The sequence below is a fragment of the Triturus cristatus genome, chromosome 3_1 (genome assembly GCF_964204655.1).
Source record: "Triturus cristatus chromosome 3_1, aTriCri1.1, whole genome shotgun sequence".
Taxonomy (NCBI): domain Eukaryota; kingdom Metazoa; phylum Chordata; class Amphibia; order Caudata; family Salamandridae; genus Triturus; species Triturus cristatus.
The window spans coordinates 754,530,866-754,556,683 of NC_140583.1; the positions used below are offsets into that span (position 1 = coordinate 754,530,866).

At 46.1% G+C, this 25,818-nt stretch overlaps 1 protein-coding gene and 1 long non-coding RNA gene across 3 annotated transcripts in view; one reads left to right on the forward strand and one right to left on the reverse strand.

The window, feature by feature from the left end:
- LOC146860925 (uncharacterized) overlaps positions 1 to 25,818 on the forward strand; it is a 475,355-nt gene that overhangs the window by 101,016 nt on the left and 348,521 nt on the right. The gene's annotated exons all lie outside the window — the stretch shown is intronic.
- The window catches only part of LOC146860926 (mucin-5B-like), a 94,559-nt gene that overhangs the window by 35,052 nt on the left and 33,689 nt on the right, over positions 1 to 25,818 (reverse strand). Inside the window, 7 exon segments of the mRNA XM_085646473.1 lie at positions 395 to 717; positions 1,417 to 1,516; positions 2,026 to 2,113; positions 4,901 to 5,015; positions 7,005 to 7,266; positions 8,151 to 8,198; positions 23,110 to 23,187. Of these exon segments, the coding sequence (XP_085502599.1) occupies positions 395 to 717; positions 1,417 to 1,516; positions 2,026 to 2,113; positions 4,901 to 5,015; positions 7,005 to 7,266; positions 8,151 to 8,198; positions 23,110 to 23,187 (1,014 nt within the window).

Below are 25,818 nucleotides of genomic sequence, written 5' to 3' on the forward strand. Positions count from 1 at the left end.
CTGGACAATTACATCCCTACTGCCTGCTTGCTAACAGCAAGGCCCATCCAGGAGAGCCACCTACTTCTCTGTGGGACACTCATGTTCAACCATCTATGGGCCCAGGAGGAGTCTAGTTGTATGCAGATAAATATTGCACTCCTAACCTGAATATATTACTCTTACCAGTGTCTTCCACGTCAGTCCTTCCACAAAGGAAATATCCACTAATGCAACCCTACGTGAGAGCCTTTTGGTGCTATTTAGACCTAGGGCTGTTGAAACAGTGTTTCATCTCAGGAGGTCAGAGAGCCTGAGCAAGCCAGAGCAAGCCACTGCTCAGGGGGATACGCAAGCCGTTCCATGAAAGCATGAGGTTACAGATTCGGAAATACCTTGGTCAGTGAACACTTACGGCATAGATCTGGTTTCCTCCAGTTCAAAGGCTTGATGCCAGTATGGGAGCACTGCCGGGAATACTCGGCGAAGGTGTTGCACAGGCAGAAGGACTGCGACTCGTTATTGCAGAGGCACAGGTCCTGTGCACAAGCCTCAACGTATGGTTGGACATGGATGGCAGCATTGCAGTCAGCGAAGGCACTGGAAGTCAGGATGGATTCACAATACTCGACCTGCTGAGGCAAAATGGAGTAGAGATTGTGAAACAGCATGGACAGCGTTGACACCTCCTCATGCGTCTGGAGCACACTGATAAACTGCAGCTCTTTTACGGTACTTCTAAATGAGGCAGAATGTGAAAGCAGCAGGCATGCTCGTCATTGGCCTCCGGATTGGAACATGTAAGTAGCACCGTGAGGCAAAATGCATTCTACGCCAAGATCCAGTATGTGCAGAGCCCCTTTCCAAGTCTGACTGTGAGAACGATGAACTCTTTAGTCTGTAGGCTTGGAAACCGGACATGGATTCCGAGTCAGTCCTCAAAACATGACATTGTGTTGGAGATGGCCTCTAGGATATGCCATATTGGTTCAGCCTGGATAACTTAGGTTCTGATTTAGATCTTTGAAAATATGTCACTCCTATACAATGGTGATGGATATCCCGTCTGCCAAAATATGAATCCCATTATGTCCAATGTCACCGTTGTGACAGAGTACCCCATCCGCTAAGATCTAAATCAGGCTCTTAGTCATGAAAAACTCATACAACGGAGATTTGAAAGGAAACTTCAGGGGTTCAGTTTCCAAGGGCTCTTAAATGCACTTCTGCCAGAAGACAAGGTTATCGTTTTTGGTAATTGCCATGAAAAACTGGTGCATCGGTGTAAGCTATATATGGTTGACCCATGGATGATTTTAAAGTACGTTTAGGTCTGCATCTGAGACAAGAACATTACCGCTAGGCATACATGTGCGTTTTTCACTTGTGCTGCAAAGATGCTAGAAAAAAAAACACGTTGGGAGCAATGCTTCACACTTGCAGTTGTTGAGAGGCTCAATGATCATATCTTCACACTCCTCTGTGGGGTCGTTCAGCTTGTGAAAGTTCCCATACTGTTGGGGGGTCATCTCGAATCCTACAAAAAGAAATGTGGTAAATGGTTTAGTGTCTCCATTGCAGTAATACATTTATCACTCCCGCCATGATACCCATGGCTCATTTTGTTCTCCTATGATACAATAAAATCATGTGATTGGTCTTCAAACAGCAACACGCAAACACAGAGGGCAAGCATTCTAACATACACTTTGTTGTTAAGGCTGACTTTCGGGTTGTTCAATGCCGGAGGTGTTCTCCATGGAATAAAATTACAAATCTGTCCCTTGATGGGCATATTTATGCTTGGATCATTATCCAGAGCTTCGACTTTTAGTCCAGGCTGATCCCATTCAATGAGAATAAAGATTTAAGATTGCAGATTAATGTAATCCAATCTAGATCATCTAGATTCCAGCATCATCCAGTTTTGAATACTAGTAGTACAAATCACACCAGTATAAACACATTCTGTGAACTTCCTAAGAGGACCAAGCATTTGATTTTCCCTCCACAACTGGAGGAAAGGAAATTGTTTCTCATCCTTACCATTTACAAGGAACTCGTCCTTTGGAATGTCATTGAAGTTTCCGCAGAGCCCACAGGTTGTGTTGGCATAGTTTGCACCTAGCTCCACCTACAAAGAAGATAGAAAGTTGTAGGTTCATCTTGTGTGTTGCTTATCAGAAAAAAGATGTGTATTTTGTAGTAATCAAGCCAGGATCCAAGAGGTGGTTTTATGTAGATTTATTGAGGTTGGATACAAGATGTAGTACAGATGAAGTAATCCTGTATTAAACAGGTGAATAACCCCAATGTAGCCCCACCAGGAGCAACCTTCCAGGTGCTCAGCCCATCTCCAACTGTCCATTCTCACTCCCAACATTCCATCTATCATCATACTATCAACATTCCACTGGCACATCTGAAACCGTACCAGACCAGGATACTACATATTTCTTGTTAGAAACATTGGGCTGTAATGACCGAGGACTTGAGCTGCTGCATATCCACCACAATGCTCAATGGTAAAATAAGCAACTTTGAGGAAAGAGCATTAGATGAAGTTGATGTGTGCATATTTATTTACAGTTTGATGGAGCTCATTCACAGGTTGAAACTTAAATTGGCTTTTACTGGTGCGACTGGAGGGACCACGAAGGCATCGACAGCACATGTCTTGTGTTTGGCTGATCGTTCCTCTGTAGTTTCCTATCAATCTTTCATTGTTCTCTTTCACCATACATGAAATGCTAAGGCCAGTAGTATGATGGTCGAACAGGGGGCCATATGGGCCACATCTGAGATCATGCTTTGGAAGACCAAGCGACATTCATCAACCCAAACAGGAGCACAAGGCAGCTCTCCTAGTTCTAAACAAATTTACTGCATACTTGGGATTTTCCTGCTACGTCGGTGTTCTTTTCAACAGTGCATTAGCTCTGTGACACTCAAAGTACGGCCCAGGGACTGCACGCGGCCCTCCAGAGCTTTACATGCGGCCCCCTGGTCAACAGTAGCACTGGGCAGCTGTTTACTTGACTCAGCATTATGATAAATAAACAGTCAAGCTTTATTTAAGCGTCAATTGAAGTTAAAGAAAGGAAGTAACTAGTTTGTCTTGCACTGCTTAACTTTAGGAAGACCTTCATTTTAAAGATATCTTGCAGTAAAAGTGTAAAAATTTGATAAGGTCTCTTCAAAAACTAAAAAAGTGTCTTTTATTAACATGCAGAACCGTTTCACTTTAATACATCAGATTATATCAGTGCATTGAGAAGTATTTTCTTTTTAAGTGATAGTTTTCAAACGAAAATTCGGAAACATTAATTCTTCCCCCCCACCCTGAAAATAATGCCAATAGAGAACTAAGAGGCAAGTCAGTTGTTTTGTGTACTCTTTGGGTGGCCTGAGTGCCTATTATACGTAACCAACATTATAGTTTATTAAATCAAACACAGGAGAAGGTTTTACACGGCGCAGAGCTTGAAGTCATGCATTTTTAGCAGGGCCAGACAGAGAACCCAAAGCAACCATGACAATTTTGTCGGACTCCTCCCCCCCCCCACGTCCCCCTGGGAGGGGGGGAGCAAGCACTAAGCACTGCTGCTTAACCACACCAGCCCCCAGCACCGCTGCTTTTGTTACTGGGGGATGATATTGCAGCATCACTGCAAAAGCATCCCCCAGTAACAAAACTGGCCCCCACCATTCCAAAAGCAGCCCCCACCCTTCCAGCCTCCTGGGCAAACGCCTGATGCCTGCTTTTGCCCTGGTCTTGAGGTTCTCCTTTATGTGATAACGAAGTAAAAGTAGGGAAAGTGAAATAAAACAATTGCCTAGGATCACACAATTTGGTAAAGTGGAGAAGCCAGGATTAATCCCAGGTTTTCTGGTTTCATATTATGCAATTCAGCCACTAGATGTATATGCTTTGCTCCCTCTACACTCACCATACTGCCAGGACCTCTGCCAAATGCCTGCTTCACTCATGACTGCCACCATGCTAGCATCAATGCGGCCCTCGGTCACATCACAAACCAATCTTTGTGGCACCAGGGAAATTGTTTGCGAGTACCCATGCATTAGACGGTGGGGGCAGCTCTGGATTCCTATGGTAAACGGGCCAAGACACCCTGGTGCTTATGCTGTAGTGAGCATTGTTAGACTAAAGCAAAGGTGGCACATTAGCAGGGAGATGCATTGACAGGGCCTGTGTTATTCTCACAAATTAAGAAAAGAAATGCCATGAGCGAGTACTTTCCAGATGTCAACGCAAGACTATCAGGAGATACTGCAGGTTGGGCTGATGCGGCTTGGGAGAGATCAGTTTCTGATCCTCTACTGGAACAGGACTCTGTACTGTCAGTCTGAAATGAGGTGCATTGACAGAGCCTTGTATGGGTCCGATGGCTGGAATATTAGGAGTGCCACATGTCAGGATAGAGACAGTTTTGCAGACCCAGGACTGTTAACCTGAAGCCTGAATAGAAGGCATGCAGCAGGTCGGGCAAGAGTGATATGGCAGAGCAGAGTGATATGGCAGAGCAGTCTGTGTTGGACCCACTTCTGAAGAAGAAGGTGCTGCAAGAAACAACTGAAGTGCCTCATCAGAACAGGATCTGTGACCCCAGTGGGTGCATCTGTACAGGACTACGCTACTTTGCAGGGCTGCTGGCATTATAGGCTACACTGTGGGAAGTCTGACCTGAGTCAGCATCATTATCAACATGAGTGTTGTATGCACTTTTCTGCCCTGGTAAAAACACAATGTGAAAAGAAGTGCAGATGCCTAAACACTGTTGTGCAGTTCAAGTCAAACTACAATGCTTTTTACAGTTGTGCTTGTGTTGGGGTTGATCTTATTTTGCCCTGCAGTATAGAGGCCAGTGCTCATTGGATTTCCTTGAAAGTGATGCTTTACCATAATGGCATCTTCTTCGTTCCACGTGAAGTCCATTCCTTCCTTAAAAGCCACGCGCAAGTAGAGGCCGCTTCGATCCATCTGGATCCCTGAATGGTTGTATGGCAACTCCGTCCTGCGGAGGGAAGGAGTAAAGGAGATTTAGCATGAATGATTTTGGCTGTGCAGATGAGTGGAAGCCAACGCTTCATAACAGACAGTGCATGAAGAAACAGACAATGATCCTACAAGGCGGATGGGCACCACAGACCAGCCAGCCTTACAGACCAACCTGAGCGCAAGCTTGGAGTTAGGAGTGGCCACACGCTCTGGAGTCGCAGTGGTCTGCTGTTCTCCAGGGCATGCCTTCGCTAGAGCATGGAGACTGTCTCCTACTGACAGTTAGATAAATACGCCCTGAAGGTTTTGGAGGAGGATGAGTGATTCTGGGCTAGGCATACCTTCAGGTAAAGGCTTGGAGCAGGGTGAGCTATGTGAGAAGTTGCACCTTTGGAGGATGGACTGAAACGGAGGTTAAATCTGGAGACAGTGTCATAGTCGTAACAATGCTTTGCTGACTGTGGTGATTTTTTCCAAACACGTAGCATAAAAAAACTCATGGAAACAATCCTGAGTCCAGGACAAATGGTTCAGAACAGTTTCTGAATACCATGAGACTCTGCAAGGCTTTGTAGTTAAAAACAGAGAGTCTTAGAAGACTAGGCAATGTTGGCAAAAGTCCATCCACCTCCACGCAGCCCTGGAGCGCCAGATTTTAGGATGGCCTTACGACTATCTTTTGAGCGTGTGAGAACCATTCTCCTGAGTACACGTTACCACCAGAGACAGTTCTGTACATCATGACCTGCTATTTCTATTCTATCTCTCACCTATGTGGTAACCGGCCATTTGTTTTATAATCATTGTGGGAAATCGAGCATCAAAAATGTAGGGGCGTGAGCCGAGCATCCCATTGACAAATGTGTACTGAATACGAGACTGCACAGGAAGCATCTACTGCACCCCAACAGGCGATCTCTGCGGGAAACCTCCTGTCAGTGCAAAAACCTCTCAGTGCCAGAGACGCCCCCTTTCTTTTCTCATGTGAATTTAAAGTGTTTTATTGGAACACAAGGCTTGTTCTAACCTCCTTTTGAAAACATCTGAAAACCTGTCTCTTTTCATCTTAGAATCCTTGATTCTGAGTTGCGCCGCTCTTGCCAACTCATCTGTCCTGCTATAGCGCTTTGGCACCTTTGGGTTTTAGTGTGCTCTAATAAATGTTATCCCCTCCTATCCTATCCTTGTCGTTGTTCTATGTGTAAAGCGGCGTATGAGCTAGCAGAGTTTGCCTCAGATGACATGGTTGCATGATTCAATTGCAAAAAAAGCCTTCTTCTCTATCTCTGTAGGGATTGAAGGCAGCGTAGAGACCACGTGGAGAAGCTCCAAAAATAACTGAGAATGGGAATGACAAACTAACTTCTATGCGTATGGACTCAAAGTATTCCATCAACATGGCACCAAGGAAAATTGGCAAACAGAGGACGGAGTCCATGAGGAGACAAAAAGCTGCCGGTGAGATTGAAAAAAAGGACAACAGAGGCTGGCATTACTGAGAAAGTGGGCTGTTAGCCGAGTTTCTTTATAGAAACCAACATCTTAGTGTCAATGTGCTGAGGGAGTCATTGAGTGTGTGAATTTAAAGACAACAGACAATTAGATTTCTTTTTCTTTTTGGATTCAGTAGATTAATATGTCACACAGTTGTATTTTCTTTCTTCCACGTTCAACAGTGAATGTCTCTTTTACTGTTTCAAACCTTCCTTTGACGAGTGGGGCTTGCTGACATTAACCCTTGGTTGGACAGGTCTGAAATCCAAGAGGAAACAGAAGGAGACACATGCTAATTTAGTGACAAAGCACAACGAAATATGTTGTTTGCCTCCGATTAGCTGTAGACTTGAATTATTAACATGCAACGTGAGATGTTCACCCAATTCTGGCAGTGGGATAGAAACTTTCCTCACCTCCATTGCAATGTAAATTAGGTCATAAAATGGCTCCCTGCAAGAACACCTCTTTTCCTTGCCGCCCCCTAGTACCACTGGGAACTCAAACGTACTCTTCGTTGTTGACTGTCACTGTTGCATTCTTCAACTGGATGACCACGCCCTCCAGCACTATTGTGATGCGGGTGATAGTGGGAATGTTGTTGACCACCTCGCGCCGGATCTGAATATTGAAGCTCTCATACGTGCTCTTGCAGTTGGAGGCCAAGACGTAGTTGCAGGTCCCCGGAAATTGGAAGAAGTCACCATCGAAGGTCTTGAAGTGGAATTTGCCCCATGTGCTGCATACCTGGTCATTGTGTGCCTCAATAAGAGCTGTGATTGCAAAGCAGAGTATTAGGCAGGTATGGCACAGTGAATAGTATCTTAAGGACACGTGGTGGCATTCTGTTTGTCTGTCTAAACAACTATCTACACATCTCTGCTTAGAAACATTCACCAGCGTTTCCAAACCAGTAGCTATGAATTGTGTAACATGGTTACTAATGCTGAGGCCCAGCACCACAGTGGATGGAACCCTCAATGCAATGAGTCACGCTTCTAGGTACTTAAGTAACAGGAAACTAACTCCAGTTAGGGCCCAAAGTACGGAGAGCAGCTGCAATCATTGCAGGATACAAATCAATACACTTATTTGCAATCAGCAATTTCTGATCACAACAAATCTACCATTGATGAAGGATCTCAGTCTATATATCTGTTCAGCTATGCCTGTCAATCTTTCTCCAGAAGAAAGATACATTATTTACTACCTTGTATACTTGTCTCTTCTTGTGTCTCAAGTCATAGTTTAGTTGTCTATCTATTATATCTCTAAATGTCTAGTCATCGGACTGTTGTTGACCCTCCACTCCCATGTTTTGTTGGCCACCTTTGTTCAGACACCTCCTTGTGAATGGAGACTCGAATTTTTAGCAGGCTTGCATCGATGCTGCATCACACTATTTGCTCCCCTAATGTAGAACCAGCAATGTCCACCTACAGAGCTTGTCATGTGTGTATCTATTGAACTGCTCATCTATTTCTTCCCCTCTATCTCTCTCTCACACACACACACAAACTCTCTTTCCATCTCATCCCTATATTTATAAGAGATGAAGTCTGGGTCTGACTGCTCTCCTCTCAATGTCCTCACCCAGCCAGTATTAAATTCTGGGGACATTTGGGATGTTCCAAGGTGGCCATCACCAAGTACTTACGCTTCGGTATCTGCCTCAGAGCAGCACGAGGAATTCCTCCAGATGATACTACAGAAAAAAGAGAAACATATAAATAGTATTAGACACAGCAAAAGTCACTTCTGGGAAGTAAAATGATGGCTACAGATGAAGTGCACCCAGATATGGTGGAAGAAAACAAAATGAAGCCTAGTCAACAAAATGATGATATTAATTAAGAAAACAGGAGGGCCTTGCAAATGTGTGAGTGGCATATTTTCTGCTGTGGGGAATTGTTGTTCTTGTAAGCAAGGCCAATGTCAGAGTCGTTGGCGTTCGGGGTGTATGGTGTTCTACACATCTGGGACTCCATGGTTTCTGAGACCAAGTGTACATAGCACTATTTGTCAGCCTTGGCACTTCAGCACTTCAGCACTTCCAGCAATGGCTTTGTTCTGAAAGCCCATCACCAACATGTTGTGATACCTAAACTGCTTTGGTGAACTAGAGCTTTTGCCCTATTACGCACCGTAACACCTCCATGATCATGCACGCACACATGCACTCACATACACGAACAAATCAACAATGAATTATACATCTTTGTAACTTTAACTAGGACCATTTCCACTAATGCTTTGGGGACGATTCGTGCAGACTTCATAGCTCCTTACAAGTAAACATATCTCAGCAGACAGGATTACTGCCACCCACATGCCCGTGGCTCAGCCACAACACCAGTTGTGACGTAACTGGTGCATTTTTATCCTTTCATCAAAATGCCATTGGGCTGAAAAGATTCTTTGGAGCGTCACAGTCGGAATTTATCCATTTTATTTATATATTTTCTTTTGTAAAACGGAACTTATTGAGCATCTAACTATAGTTTTCATTTATTTTTTATAAAGTATTTCTTTCCAGGTGGGACCCTTCAGATAGGTAAGAATAATGAGCTCTTGCACACCTGTGGTGCAGTGATGAAACAGGAAGGAAGGGCAGGCTTTAAGAAGCTATGCACTAAAGGCGTTCTCATAAATATGTCAAATGCATTGAACTGGTGCCTGCAACTCATTACAGAACTATGTTCCACATATTAAGTGCTCCAATTAAGTGCCCTAAAGCAGCACCATGAGTCCCTGTGTACTCTTATATATAAAATAAAAAACACCAAAGATAAAATAAATGTTTTTAACTCAGAGAGACATGAAGGAAACTTCCCGGTGCCATTCCCACTCACTGTAAACCACGCGCGCCTGGTGCTAATCAAGCTTACAAATAATTCAAAACAAAACATAGGCAAAGTGCCCGTCCTTAGCGTGTTTAAAATGTGTGTTTTTCACTGACAATGAGCAAACAAACCACGTAGCCTGTGTCTTTGAAGATGATGGGCTGGAATTAAAAGCTCAGGGAAGAGTAAAGCACTCGCCTTTAATACCTGTTCTGCTAGAAGCAGACACGCAAGCAACAGTGCGTGTTCGCAGGCAGTTTTGCCAGATTTTTAGACCCGTCCCAAGCCCAAAGCCGCTCAAATATAATCCCAAAATAAGCTCAATTAGACCAGTTTCAGCCCAAAAACCAGCCCAAATTAGCAAGTCTCCAATTATGCACAAATTGTCATCAGAAACAATTTTAACGACAAATATACATTCTATTCAATATACAGATGGTGGGAGGGTGTTAACTGTGCACCTGCCTGTTCTGCTTGGGTTTTCGGATCAGGTGGAACCCGCTCAACAGAGCCTTTCTAACCCAAACCAGAACGTTACCCCCTCCCTAGGGCCTTTTTACACCTAAATAACCACATATATATGTACCACCTAAGGACAGGGAATTCCTATTATATATATATATATCAAGACCTCACAGCCTCGCGATCTCAGACAGACCCAGAACCTCCTACCCAGACGGCAGCCACAGTCTCGCGGTCTCAGACAGACCCAGAACTTCCTACCCAGACGGCAGCCACAGTCTCGCGGTCTCAGACAGACCCAGAACTTCCTACCCAGACGGCAGCCACAGTCTCGCGATCTCAGACAGACCCAGAACTTCCTACCCAGACGGCAGCCACAGTCTCGCGGTCTCAGACAGACCCAGAACTTCCTACCCAGACGGCAGCCACAGTCTCGCGGTCTCAGACAGACCCAGAACTTCCTACCCAGACGGCAGCCACAGTCTCGCAGTCTCAGACCTCACAGCCTCGCGGTCTCAGACAGACCCAGAACTTCCTACCCAGACGGCAGCCACAGTCTCGCGGTCTCAGACAGACCCAGAACTTCCTACCCAGACGGCAGCCACAGTCTCGCGGTCTCAGACAGACCCAGAACTTCCTACCCAGACGGCAGCCTTAGCCTCGCGGTCTCGAACGGACCCAGTACTTCCTACCCAGACGGCAGCCTTAGCACGAGCTCATCCTATTATCACCGTAGTACACGATAGGGGAATCGGGGTTACTATGTATCAGATCACACAAAGACTATTAGTTGAGCACAACCTGTTCTTTAGTTCGAGGGGCTCTTTTCTCCCTCATTCAGTTACCACTTACCTGATCAGGATTAACATCTGTTCATGTCAAGTTGAATCTGACTAGAAGAATAGGCTATCCTCCTATACAAGGATACACAACACATGCTGACTCACAACAAGCTAAATACTTTATTTAATTGCTACATGCACACTCACAGAATACATCATATATACAACCTGCAAGGAAAGTAAAAGGTTAAGTTATACACTTCAATAAAAAGGGGTCGACATCACCTTAGTCGTATGTAGCCTGTGCTCAATGGTCATCTAGGTTCCCTTCTCGTCTGTGCCTCGGCTTCGCCTGGAAGTCACACCTCCGCAGTCGCGGATCTACTCCCTTCTCCCTCTCCGAGTCACTGGAACCTCTTCCTCATCGGCTACTCTCTCCTCTTTAGATTCAAGTTCATCATCTGTCTTCCCTGAAATAAGTAGTAGCTTTTCTGCTAACGGCCAGGTGCCGCCTATGGACTAGAAGCAAGTGCAAATATCTAACTCAGACTTTCACTAATATAGAGGTGCATTCTCTCATGGAAAATTCCAGCTTGAAACCTGCCGCCCACCAAATTCCTGTACCTCCCCGTGCCAAGGACACGTTCCCAGCCGGCCGGCCTGATGTAGTGTCTTCGGCAGGGGAAAAATACACTCCTTCGATAAGGGCCGGCCTGAACCGGTTCTCTCCGAGCGAATAACACCTCATAACTAAAATATCACCCTTCACCTAGAAATGTCCCAAGCTGCCGGGGCAGAAAGAAAGATGGAGTCTCTCCTGTCTGAGGCCTACCAGGCCTGAATTCAGCACGACTCCATGAAATACCCTCACTATAGGGCAGGTTATCCTTAATACTAACGAATCTATCCCCTAGGCTATGTATGTAAGCCCTGATCTATGGGGAGGAGCACAGGATCGTGTCAAAGTGTCTAGTAAATAGGCTCTATTCACTACTCTAATCCTTAGACTTGGATGGAAAGAGACTGAAGTCATATTAATCGCTCTACAACACAAGAAGGCCGGGAAAATCGAGCAGTACATTTCACCCTTGACTTCAGTCTATTATACATCCATTAAACAGAACTAACATCGGTGGAAGAATAATATGAAACAAAACTAACTGATCTATGTCTAGTACCGAGTGTACAGAATTGAAGCAGTGAAGGGATACACTGAATAAAGCAACAGATAGAAATCAAAACAGCGATAGCAATCAAAATGCCACCTAATGTGTGGCGTAACATATGCACGTCCGGTAACCAATTAAAGAGCCAGTCAAACCAGCCCTGATCAATGTGTTTTCTAACTTCATCCGTTAAGTCATGCAACTTATCTAGGTGTGCACGAATGGATTGTGTATGATCAGATAAGTTAAAACAGCAGAGGCCTTCAAAGTCCGAGCAACCATGTCCATGTTTAAGCAAAAGATAATCAATGGCTGCTCTATTTTGCAAAATGGCCCTACGTTCACCCTGGGCGTCTAATAGCAAGTCAGACAAGACTGTAGAAGTATGATTAATAGATTTCACCATCCAGCAAGCCATTTTCCCGATAGATTTGGCATTATAAACCGCCAAAGCAGGAACACCAATAATTGAAACAGCTAGGCTAAGATATTCAGACTTGGAATATAAATGCAAAGATGAGTCACAATCCTCCTGTAACATCATAGTATCTCGAAGCACACGAGAGTTGGCATTTGGATGTGATGAGAACATTAGCAAACTCAGTCTGGTAATGGCACACGGGCCTCCGGAAATGTTTGCAGGGACATATGGCCAGGAAGTATTACCACATGAGAAAAGCCATCCGGCAGGTAGCAACATCGCACGATAGTGACTGGGAGTAACTACCAAACTATTGCAAGTCATATTGTTCTGGACTGAGACACATGTGGTCGGTGTCCTCTGAAAACACAAAGTCCGTTCGTGAGTTGTGAATGAAGTGGCGCCTCTTAACTTGAGGCGTAGGCATTCAGAAATTGCATTAGGATTACATGTAAGAAAGAAGCATAGGTCACCTCGTGTGATATTATACGTAATTATTTGGGACTGGATGGGGAGTTGCTCATTCGGCAGTTCAGTGCACAAAGGACAATATACATGGGTAGCAAAATCACCCAGGATAATATTCGGACGAGCCTTCGAAACGTTAAAGATACTAATTAAAGTCTCCAGTGAGGCGGGGACAGCAACTAGACAAGTCGCTAGAATGTCATGCACAGATCTCATCGGTGTCAAGCAGAAGTGAGGGGCATCAGTCACTCTCTTGGCCAGTAATGTCCAAAAGTTCGATGACGAATCCCACGCATTGAAGGAACGCAACACTCGGGTTCTCAGTTCATCCCGGGTTGACGGGATCCCTTCTCTCTCGCCGAACCAATCCAAAAGGAGTCCAGTTCCGACACATCCTGCAGCAACAATCCAAAGAATGATCTGAAAAAGAACCAAATACAGGCATTAATCATTCTCGTAAATAACATTTATCAGCTGGGACAGCTTCCCAGCTATCTTTCCCTGGCCTCATAACCAAAATGGTATTGTCCTGACCGGTGGCAATAACCTCTGCTTGTTCAGGGGGATTCTTAGGCGATTGCACCCAAACCCTGGCCCCAGGGTTATCCGTAGAGCCAAAGCCTTTCTGGCCACGTACAGTTAGCAAAGTTGGGGCAGTGCCTTTCAATATTTCGCCACTGAAAACAGGCATAATGAGTAATTGAGCCACTCGGTCAGTGCGGTGTATCAGTAAGTCAATCTCACTGCTATTTAGCAGAAGTACCTTAATCTCTCCCTGATAGTCACTGTCGATGACACCTCCAAGTACCTGGATGCCTTTTACAGCCAGCCCCGATCTAGGGGCGATCAATCCAAAATTCCCAGGTGGTATATGAATACCAACACCAGTAGCAATGATGACCCGATTCTTACTCTCCAGAACGGTGTCATCCATGGCGTGCAAGTCTAAACCTGCCGACCCTGGGGTCGCTCTGCATGGAGTCAGAGCTCCGGGAGTAATTTCCCAATACATCACAGTTTCACTGATTACATTAGGCATAGTCTCAACATTTGGGGGAAACAAACGCATAAGTGGAGATTCAGCATTTAAAAAAGGACGATTATTCAGAATCAATAGTGCTTGTGGTAAAAAGTCTCGCCAGTTTTTATACTTGTCATCTGTTAAATTTCGTAATTGGTCCTTTAACAGGCCATTCAATCTCTCCACCAGGCCCGAGGCCTGCGGGTAGTAGGGTATATGAAATATCCATTCAATATTATTTTCCACACAGAATTCTTGTACCAATCTTCCACGAAAATGGGATGCATTATCAGATTGAATTTGGAATGGCACACCATAATACATCATAATCAATTCTAATGTTTTTATGGTATTCAATTGGGTAGCTTGCGTACATGGAAGAGCTACCAGCAAGCCACTATATGTATCGACAATTGTGCAAACATATTGACAATTCCTACTCATGGGAAGGGGTCCGATGTAATCAATCTGCCAAATTTGAGCGGGCAGTTTCCCGCGATGTAAATGGCCTCTAACAATTTGGGGTACCTTACGCTGTCTGATATGTTGACAGACGGGACAATGTAAAATAACATTTTTGATTAGATCCAGGGGAATATAAATTCCTCTATCAGCAGCCCACCTGCTAGTGGCCTTCTCTCCAAAGTGTCCTGCCTTCTGGTGTGCCCATTTCGCCAATCCCGCAATATCAGGATCTTGTCTGTCCACCACTGCCTCAGCAATTTTAGATTTTTCATCTGCAATGTTATGAAAAAATTTATCAAGGGAGTCTATTGGGGTGTGAGCATCCACATGGAAGATTGTAACAGTACTCTGTGGGAGCATCTCCCAAATCTCTTGCCATAACTCTTTTCCCCACAATTCTTTGGAATGTAACTTCCAATTATGGGAATGCCAAGTCGGCAACCAAACAGCCAGTCCATTGGCAGTTGACCAAGAATCGGTAAAAATATGACATGTACCAGGTAATTCTTGTTTCAAAACTTGGTAAACAGCGTAAAGCTCGGCAAATTGGCTACTCTTCCCTTCACCAGTTGTGCTCAACAGTTTCTGTGTGACTGGATTATAAGACACCGCCTTCCAGTGCCGTGTCGTCCCAATAAACTTCGCCGACCCATCTGTGAACCAAACATGGTTTCTGTCCTCAGCGGACAAATCATCAAAAGGTCTACCCCACTTAACAGGTGACTCCTGTTCTAAAGGTACGGAACACTCACTCTCAGTCTCAGTCGACGGTGCTTGCGCCACTTGCTCATGTAAAGACGCAACTCCTTTCGGGCCCACACGTGCCCTGTCTTGTATGTACCATTTCCATTTAATCACGCTCGCCTCTTGAGCATGCCCAATTCGATGAGTTTTCGGTGAACTCAGAACCCACTGCATAATAGGAATTTCAGGACGCAAGAATATATCATGTCCCAAAGTCAATTGCTCGGTATCCACCAAAGCCCAATAACAAGCAAGTAGCTGTTTCTCAAAGGGTGTATAACGCTCACCAGCATCAGGTAGCTTTTTGGTCCAAAAACCTAACGGTACCTTACTCCTGCCTTGTTTCTGCCACAAACTCCAATTTGCATAAGGGCCTTGCACAGACACATTCAAATCCACATCACCATCACGTACAGGCCATAGATCCATAGCATGTTGAATTGCCTCTTTCGCCAGACTAAATGCATCTTGCTGTTGCTTATCCCATTCAAATGCATTCTTTTTACGTGTAATTCGGTACAAAGGGGCCAATATTTGACTCAAATGAGGAATATGCTGGCGCCAAAAACCAAATAAGCCAATGAAGCTCTGGGCTTCCTTCCTATTCCTCGGAACCGAAAAATCAAGAATCTTCTGTTTAACTTGAGGGATCACCTCGCGGAGTCCCTCATGCCAATTAATACCTAAAAATTTTACAGCTTGGGACGGACCTTGTAATTTATCCGGATTGATCTCCCAACCTTTCTCACGCAGACACTCAATGACTCTATCTAATTGTGTCTGAACATCCTCTTGTGTTTCGCCTTGGATCAAAACATCATCAATATAATGACATATCTGAATTTTGGGATGAACTGGTACCTCAGCCAAATGTTCTGCCACCAGCCGGTGACAAATCGTAGGACTATGCACATAGCCCTGAGGAAGACTTCTAAACGTCATCTGACGCCCGTTCCACGTAAAACTGAACTGTTCCTGACACTCAGGGGCAATTGGAATAGAAAAGAAAGCATTAGCAATATCGATGGACGCATACCATGTACCTGGATGTGTTTGGATTCTTTCAATCAGGGTAATAACATCCGGTACTGCAACAGTCAAAGAGGGCGTGTGTTTGTTCAATTCTCGATAATCAACAGTCATGCGCCAAGAATTATCACTCTTACGCACCGGCCAAACAGGATTATTCCAAGCAGAAGTAACTGGAGTTATAACACCTGCATCAACCAACTCCTGAATGGTGGTACTAATCTCTTCATGACCACCCGGAATACGATACTGCTTCTGACAAACCACTTTGGTCGCCTGGGGAACTTGTATGGGGGGCATCCTTAAACGACCAACCCGTATAGGTCTGGACGAGATATAATACGTCGTTCCAAATTGGTAACACCCATCATCAAGATGCAACGTCATTCCCTTCAAAATATCAATTCCAATTATGAATTCTAAGAGTGGCACCACTAATACAGAATATTCCTTTCTAGGGATTCTACCTATTCTCATTTCAAGCAAAGTTTGAACTGCAGGGGTTTCTTTTCCTCCTAATCCGGTAATAGTAAAAGGCTGCCCTGGAAACTTCTTTGATTTTCCATGAATAAGAGTGGCCTCCGCTCCTGTATCAACTAATGCTCGGGCCCTTTGGATATTACGATGTCTCCAATAAATATCAATATCTACATAGGGTCTATTATCTCTATGAGCCCATCTGTGTACCGGAGCTTGACCTATTTCCTAGTCATTCTTACTGCATTCTGTGTACCAGGACAAATCAGGATAAAGACTCTCACGTTTCTTAGGTATCGGTACCTCCTGTTCATATCCATTCCCCGTACGGAACGGATTCAAGTCTTCAGTATTATACCGTGGGTTACGATCAACCAAGCTGTGACGATTCTCTCTCCTCAACTCAGGAGATTGATCCCTATCATCTCTACGCCTGCTGTAAGCATGATCATTTCTCCCCCTTTCCTTTTCCCCCTCTCTCTCCCTGTCCCGCTCTCGACGGGGGGACAGATCACGTACAGGACGCCGATCATCACGACGATCAGAGCGCCCACGGCGATCGTCATCACCGCTACCATCAGAACAACCACGATCACACTCAGTCGTTCGAACACGCCGGGCACCCTCCTTCCAATCCAAGCCCCGTTTGCGAAACAACTCCCACAAACGAGCAGTAGTCTCACCATCAATGTCCTCCCGACGTACACCATCAGCCAAAAGACCAGTAAAGATATCACGTCTAGTAAATTTATATTCACCAGGAGTACGAGTGTCAGACCGGGGCTGACGTTCAGGTTTAAACCACTCACCCAACTCACCGAGTTGGCGCACCGATTCCAACACCGTAGATAGCACATTACCAGTCTGGTTAATCAACAAAGTCATCATGACCTGCTTGTAGGCGACAGGAGAAGAGCGAATGATACGATTCCGCACAGAAGAAGTCAACATCCCATCAAGCAACCTGTCAGCAGTGCCCAGAAAAATAGCCGTTTTCATCACTTCCTCCTTAAGACGTTGCGCAGCATCACGCAAGGTATACCACGGCTTGTCATTGACAGGCCAGTCAGATTCAGTAGGATACTTCAAATTACAACCCTCAGTCGCCAATTGGAGCAAAGAAATTTGACCACCACCATTATAGTTACGAAAATGATCTTGCACAGTAGAATCCAAACTCAAAGAACAAAATTTCAAACAGTCGCCAGTATCCAGCATAATACCAGCAGCGCCTAGTTCATAAAGGCGCACCATCCATGTGAGCAAGGCCTCACCAGTCCGCTGCCGAAAGCGCTGCAAAATATCACTAATTTCTTGTTGAGTAAAATCTTCTAAACAGTCCAAAGAAACACCCTGCGGAGCATTAGGAGATTGCTGCAACTTCCGACGAAAAACCGGATGCGCAGAGACCACGGGACGAGCATCACAAGGAGCCCGAGCAGTACTAGTAGAGGGACAATCAGTGTAAGAAGCATCGATCCCGCCCGAAGAACGAGCGTAATCACGGGGTGCACCATCAGAGGTGCGAGAAGCAGACTTACATTCATGACGGGAACGAGAAAACTCGTGCGTAACAGACTCCTCACCCGAGGAACAAGAGGTACTCGAGTCCCAGATATTACCATCCCATTCATCAGGATTCCAATCTAGTCCAGCTTTCGCCACGACCAGACGCACCTTACGCGTCGAAACTCGACCACGCCTGTTCTTGTATTTATAACGAGCAATCCGCACAGCCGCCCTTTCGGCAACCGTTTGGTAAGTGTCAAGTTTGTCAGAAAGCAACTTATTTTGACATCGCAGTAGAGTATTAGAATTCTGAATCTCAACAAAGTGTGCCTCCACATCCTTAAGAGAGATCTGTAATTTCAACAATCTCTCATGCAGAATCCGATACGCAGACAGAATAACCCAACCTCTGCGCCCCAAAGCGGGAACCTCCTCACCCTTCAATACAGGTGCCGTCTGCAAACAAGTAATCACGTCAGCCGGTTCCGCCGACTCCAAAGAAGAGTTCCAATTTTCACTCAGACCAGTAGAGTCAGCCCACTCACGGGCTAAGGCTCCATAAGGCGTTGAATCCCATCCGGGAATATCAACGGACAATTTAAGAGTAGATTTAGATTTCTTAGAAAACATCGCGAAAAAAGAAAGAAAAAGAAACGCAGAGAAAAGAAAGGAAGAGAGAAAGAGAGAGAGAAAAAAAACTATACACGCAAATATATAAAAAAGAATGCAAAGAAAACCACGCACACACCGAAAGCAAACATAAGACAAACAAAACGCACACAGGTTTCGTAAACAGTTCGTGACGCCAAATGTTCTGCTTGGGTTTTCGGATCAGGTGGAACCCGCTCAACAGAGCCTTTCTAACCCAAACCAGAACGTTACCCCCTCCCTAGGGCCTTTTTACACCTAAATAACCACATATATATGTACCACCTAAGGACAGGGAATTCCTATTATATATATATATATCAAGACCTCACAGCCTCGCGATCTCAGACAGACCCAGAACCTCCTACCCAGACGGCAGCCACAGTCTCGCGGTCTCAGACAGACCCAGAACTTCCTACCCAGACGGCAGCCACAGTCTCGCGGTCTCAGACAGACCCAGAACTTCCTACCCAGACGGCAGCCACAGTCTCGCGATCTCAGACAGACCCAGAACTTCCTACCCAGACGGCAGCCACAGTCTCGCGGTCTCAGACAGACCCAGAACTTCCTACCCAGACGGCAGCCACAGTCTCGCGGTCTCAGACAGACCCAGAACTTCCTACCCAGACGGCAGCCACAGTCTCGCAGTCTCAGACCTCACAGCCTCGCGGTCTCAGACAGACCCAGAACTTCCTACCCAGACGGCAGCCACAGTCTCGCGGTCTCAGACAGACCCAGAACTTCCTAATCAGACGGCAGCCACAGTCTCGCGGTCTCAGACAGACCCAGAACTTCCTACCCAGACGGCAGCCTTAGCCTCGCGGTCTCGAACGGACCCAGTACTTCCTACCCAGACGGCAGCCTTAGCACGAGCTCATCCTATTATCACCGTAGTACACGATAGGGGAATCGGGGTTACTATGTATCAGATCACACAAAGACTATTAGTTGAGCACAACCTGTTCTTTAGTTCGAGGGGCTCTTTTCTCCCTCATTCAGTTACCACTTACCTGATCAGGATTAACATCTGTTCATGTCAAGTTGAATCTGACTAGAAGAATAGGCTATCCTCCTATACAAGGATACACAACACATGCTGACTCACAACAAGCTAAATACTTTATTTAATTGCTACATGCACACTCACAGAATACATCATATATACAACCTGCAAGGAAAGTAAAAGGTTAAGTTATACACTTCAATAAAAAGGGGTCGACATCACCTTAGTCGTATGTAGCCTGTGCTCAATGGTCATCTAGGTTCCCTTCTCGTCTGTGCCTCGGCTTCGCCTGGAAGTCACACCTCCGCAGTCGCGGATCTACTCCCTTCTCCCTCTCCGAGCCACTGGAACCTCTTCCTCATCGGCTACTCTCTCCTCTTTAGATTCAAGTTCATCATCTGTCTTCCCTGAAATAAGTAGTAGCTTTTCTGCTAACGGCCAGGTGCCGCCTATGGACTAGAAGCAAGTGCAAATATCTAACTCAGACTTTAACTAATATAGAGGTGCATTCTCTCATGGAAAATTCCAGCTTGAAACCTGCCGCCCACCAAATTCCTGTACCTCCCCGTGCCAAGGACACGTTCCCAGCCGGCCGGCCTGATGTAGTGTCTTCGGCAGGGGAAAAATACACTCCTTCGATAAGGGCCGGCCTGAACCGGTTCTCTCCGAGCGAATAACACCTCATAACTAAAATATCACCCTTCACCTAGAAATGTCCCAAGCTGCCGGGGCAGAAAGAAAGATGGAGTCTCTCCTGTCTGAGGCCTACCAGGCCTGAATTCAGCACGACTCCATGAAATACCCTCACTATAGGGCAGGTTATCCTTAATACTAACGAATCTATCCCCTAGGCTATGTATGTAAGCCCTGATCTATGGGGAGGAGCACAGGATCGTGTCAAAGTGTCTAGTAAATAGGCTCTATTCACTACTCTAATCCTTAGACTTGGATGGAAAGAGACTGAAGTCATATTAATCGCTCTACAACACAAGAAGGCCGGGAAAATCGAGCAGTACACTGCCTTAATGCTATTAATTTTTAAGACCAGTTCTCACTGCGACTTCTAAGAGCCCCTGCAGCTCCACTCTGCCTATTGCTTAAAGATTGAGCCTCCTCCCCCCAAAATCAGCTCCAGTTCAAGCAGCAAACAGTGAGCGTCATTGCACGCCTTGGCATTAGCAACGTGGTGAAGCACGGAGTGTCAGATCCATGCCAGGACAGTGGTAAACAGACGCACGCGGTGCTGCCAGCAGGTGCGTGGGAGGTTGGGTGGCCCCTGCACGACTGTTTTCGAAGCTGGGCTGGCCTACGAACAACCGATGTGGTCAGTTTTGGTTTGGGTGTTAAAACACTCTTTACCTACGTGAATTTCCTGGCATCTATCAATATTCATCACTTCCTACAAAGAGGGTGACCAACTGGCATGGGTGCAAATTCAGGACGGTGAGTGTAAAAATTCAGGACAAAGGGTCAAAATTCAGGACAAAATTCAGGACGGGAGGTCAAAATTCAGGACAAAACTTCGGGACAAAAGGTACGTTTTACAGACACATCAAAGGAGGTCGCATAGTAGTGTATAAGTAATTCCATCTATATCCAAACATTCATCCATTTGAAAATGTACATATCTTTCCATCCATCATTTCACTCATCCATCCCTCCATCCACACTTTCACTCATCCATTCATCCACCCTTTCACCCTATCCATCCGTACACTCATCCATCCACTCTTCCACCCAACCATCTTCTCATCCATACAGCCATTTATCCACTCACCCATCCAGCCATCCTTTCACTTACTCATCCATCCACCCAGTTACTCATCCTACCACCCAGTCCCCTTTTCAGTCATCCATTCATCCTCCCTTTCTCTCTTCATTGCCCCTTTCACTTAGCCATCCTTCCTTTCTTCGATCCACCCATACTTCAACTCATACACTCATGAATCCATCCATTGACCCTATCACTCATCCATCCACTCATCCATCCACCCATTCACTCACCGATCAGCCACCCTTTCACTCATCCATCCATCCTTTCGCTCATTATCCATCTATTCACCCTTCCATTCATCCATTCACCCTTTCACTAATCCATCCAGCCATCCACCCATCCCTTACTCACTCGCCCACCTTTTCCTCTTATTATGAGCTGAGCCTTTGTCGGCAGAGTTGCAGACAGAAGAGGCCCATCAAGAATTTCGCCCTTGCTGTCTTCCTAAAGCAAGGGGTGGGCTGGGGAAGGGTTCACTATGCACCTGCACATAGGCAATCTGAAAAAGTGGAAGTCATGAGTCATGCATGATGCACAGTGCCAGGCCATGAGGTGATTGTGACATGGTGTTTCAAGGGCTTTAAGCGGGATGAAAAAACTGGGGGTCTCTTCAAGGGGCGTGTCTGATGTAATTAATGGTGTTGCTTAAAACAACTAAGCTAAAAATCTGTGCTTAGCATTGTGTGTCGCCGGACTGGTATTTTGCCTCTTCTGTCATTGCATCCAGATATATATCACAACAAGTAATGTTACACCTACAACAAACCAGAACCATTTGGTTTGTTAATGGTTGGTGGTTTCATAAAATAAAAATGCAGCAACCATGGCTTAATTGAATATAATATTGAAACTGCACTTTTCTAAAATGATGAGACGGAAAGAATTCCCTGCCCCAATCTCCACTCTGTCTATTGCTTAAAGACTCAGCCCCCCCCCCTCGAAATTTTCTCTTACACCCCCCCTCTGAAATTTGGCTCTAGTTGTGCCTCTGACTCACTCACCTGAGGTCGGGGCGGGCGTTGAAGTCCGGACTCAGCACCTGCGGGCGCCCTGCTGCTGTTCTGCATGACTCCAGGCTGTGCTGTCAACTGGTGGTGGGCTCACTGGGCTGGTTAGCCTGCGCTGCACAGAGAGCGCTGCCTGCGAGCAACACCCGCCGCCGCCTGTGGCCTGGGTGACCACCAGTGGACCACAGTGGGCGGCAGCAGCAGGGACATGTCACCACGTGCGTCCGACTCCAGTCCGACTCCTCGTCGCCGCCGAATCTGCTGAAGAGAAAAAGCGCCGCGCGCATATGCATTTGAAAGCACTGCGCGCCACGGGGGCTGGCCAAGAATGATGCCCAGGGCAGTCATTGGTAGCGCTTTTGCGCGCTACAAGATTGACGGCCCTGGGAACCCACAATTCGGCCCGCGACACACCACTGCTAAGTTAGGCGGTGGGTGTGTGTGTGCGCTTACAAATACGTGATGTGCAGCGTCAGCGTGTGTGTTTGGGGGGGAGGGACAACTCGGGTCCTCCTCCAATCATTTTAGCGCTCACCAGCACAGACACGCCACTGTGATAGGCGCATGCCACGGTCGGCGCCGCCCAAGCCAGTATTTTGCGCACACTGGCTTTAATTCCGCCCAAAAAGTAGCCACCCGCCGGGTATGGGTTTTTCCCGCACAATTGGGAAAAATGCCGCCCAATTGTGCGGGAAATAGCCCAATCTGGCAACATTGTTCGCAGGGATGAAACGGATATCCGGCATCTGTGGGCTGAGGCAGTGGGGGAAATGAAGAGCGAGCAAAATCACACATACCTTTGTCATTCTGTTGTCCACAGTCGGAAACCTCTTCCAGGTCATCTGCCTGCAGGACGCCTTCCGTCTGTGCGTGGGCTGCAAACAAGCACAGGAAGAAAGCGTAAAGCAATGCGACCTCGCGCCCGGCGGTAACTTTGTTACACATTAAAAAAACAATCAAAGAGTTCTTACATTCTGGTCCTAGTTACTCTTCGAAATCCCAGTGTGGTCCATTACGACTCATGTGTATGCCCTACACTACCCCCTACAGTTAAATCAAGAGCAATGAATAAACCATTGACCAATTCAAACGCCCGGGTAAACACAAGGAAATGGTGGACTGGACCAAGCGCTGAAACTTTTCAGACACTCACCACCACCACCCTCACAGATCTGGGTTGAATCCATCATAATTCTTTAGCTCACTTCCCACCCTAGTTCACACCCAGCTATATGCAAATCAGTCTTTACACTGTGCCTTATGGGACCAGTCCAGCCCATCCTGTCAAGCCAGGTCTTCCCTGGACTGTAAACAAGCATCCTGGGACCAGTTTCGGGGTAACATCCAATGCTAGGGTAGGGTGGTAAACGGGAACTTCAGGTGCAGTTTGACAGCCCTCGCAAGCTTTCTGCCCAGAGTGGAGGCCCCTAAAGGGTCATGAAGCTTTTTTTGTGACTTACCACACCCTGCTGCATAAAGTTATGAGTATAACCGGAGACATCACCTGGGCCCCACGCTCTGGCCAACCCTGCTACAGAGGGTTAAAGAGTGATGCCTTCAGAATTGGCACCAGGGTTGACAAACTGTGTGGCCTAAATATATAACCCCCCTGTCCTAGTTACAAAACCTCTTTCCTTTTTTAGCAGACTCACCCAGCAGGACAAATTTGTTATTTCCCCAAGAAATGAAAGATCAGGCAGGGAAAGAGACTCCTTAGGTGTGTTTTTTTCAGTTTTGTGTTAGCTGTGGTTCTTCTCTGAGTATCTGGCTGATCCCCCGAAATCATAACGGTAAGCAATACAATTTTCAACCCTATGTTCTTTCCAGGAATTTCATTTTCTTTAAATGACTGAGTTCATGGCCGCGGTTCATAATGGATTTTAATTAGATTACATACAAACACTCCACGGTGGATTCTCTGCACTGCAGCAGGAAGTGGCTTCCAGAGAATAGACTAGCACGTCTAACAGATGATCAGTGTAGGTGCGGGAATACAGAAGAGCCACAGACGGTTGTGTGTGGATCCAAGAGGGCCTTGGCAAGATGTGTGGGTCTTGAGGAGGCCTGGTGTAGCGCAGTGTCCACGAGCGAGTGGAGCGCAGTGTGTGAATGTTACAGGGCCCTGGGGCAGTGTATGTGCGTGTGTGTGAGAGGGAGATTCGAAACACCATTGACCATGCACTCTGCGTGCCATGTCCCTCCCATTGCACAAGCCACAACGGAGTTACCATGTCTGCACGGTTAACATGTATCCTTGCGTGGGCCCTGATTCTGCAATGCTAGCCTTGAGCACAGCGGGAGACCCGGTCTCTTGCCCTTTGTAACAAACATGTCTCTTCCCCTCTAGAGTGGGGAAACGGCCACTACAACGCGGCCGTTTCCACGCATAACATTAACCATGCATGCATTACAATGCATGCGTGGTTACCACAAATAGCCTTTAACATGCATACCTTTACTACGAAATACGTAGTAAAGGCATGTGAGGTAACGGCTATTATTAAAAAAGGGGGCATGTGGGGGTCTCCCTCCCCCTCCAAAAAATTTGAAAAAGAAGGGGGGTTGGGGGGGTCTCTCCCCCCCCCAAAAAACTCACCTGTTTCTGTCGCAATGTGGAGGCAATCGGCGTCGTTAGAGGAAACGGAAAGACACTTCCGCTTCCTCTTTACGACGTGCAACGTCACACAGAAGAGCTTGAAGAGGAGAGGTCAAGGAAAGGTTTGGGGGATTTTCGTTTTTAAAAATAAAAATGTAAGGGATGAGGGGGTTGTGAAGAGATGGGGTAAATTATTAGGTTTAAGGGCAGGGGTATTTGATAAAAGGGTTTGTGGGTGGGAATCGGGAGCAGTTTATAGGGTTGGGGCAGGGATCGGAGATAACCTTTACCAAAAAAATGGCATTAACATGCATAGATTTACAACGAAAATCGTTGTAAAAATATGCTTGGTAAAGGCATTTTCGTGGTAAAGGTTATGCGTAGTAATTGCATTTGCATTGTAACGCATGCGTGGTAAAGGCATGCGTTTCAACGGAATGCGTTGTAACGTCATACAACCTCTAGAGTGCAGTGGTGACTCTAGGAGTGAATTTTGAGAGGGGGCTCACATTTGGACACATATAAAACCTAGTGGGGCCATCTACAAAGGCTATCTATATATGTGCTCACGCACCTATGCACACTTTTGCTTAAAACGTTTACATATGGCTGGAGGTATGGGGTGGAGCAGCCAAGATGGAGTTTCCCATCTCAGCACCCCTCTTCAGCTCACTTCTATTTGCACATTCATCGTGCTGCGCCTTTCTTGAAATAAGTGACGTTCAGGCTGTGAAAGCCAATTCTTTTGTTCCGCACAAACTTCCTCTTCCTTTAAATCATTAAGGGCAGGTACCGGATCAGGAGAAAGGGCCTGCAGTGCCAAGTTAGAGCCCCCTGGGTAGCCTAGTAGGGCTGGAAAGCCTTTCTCTGTACCTGGCCAGCATGGAGATTTGGGAAAATTCTGTGGGTT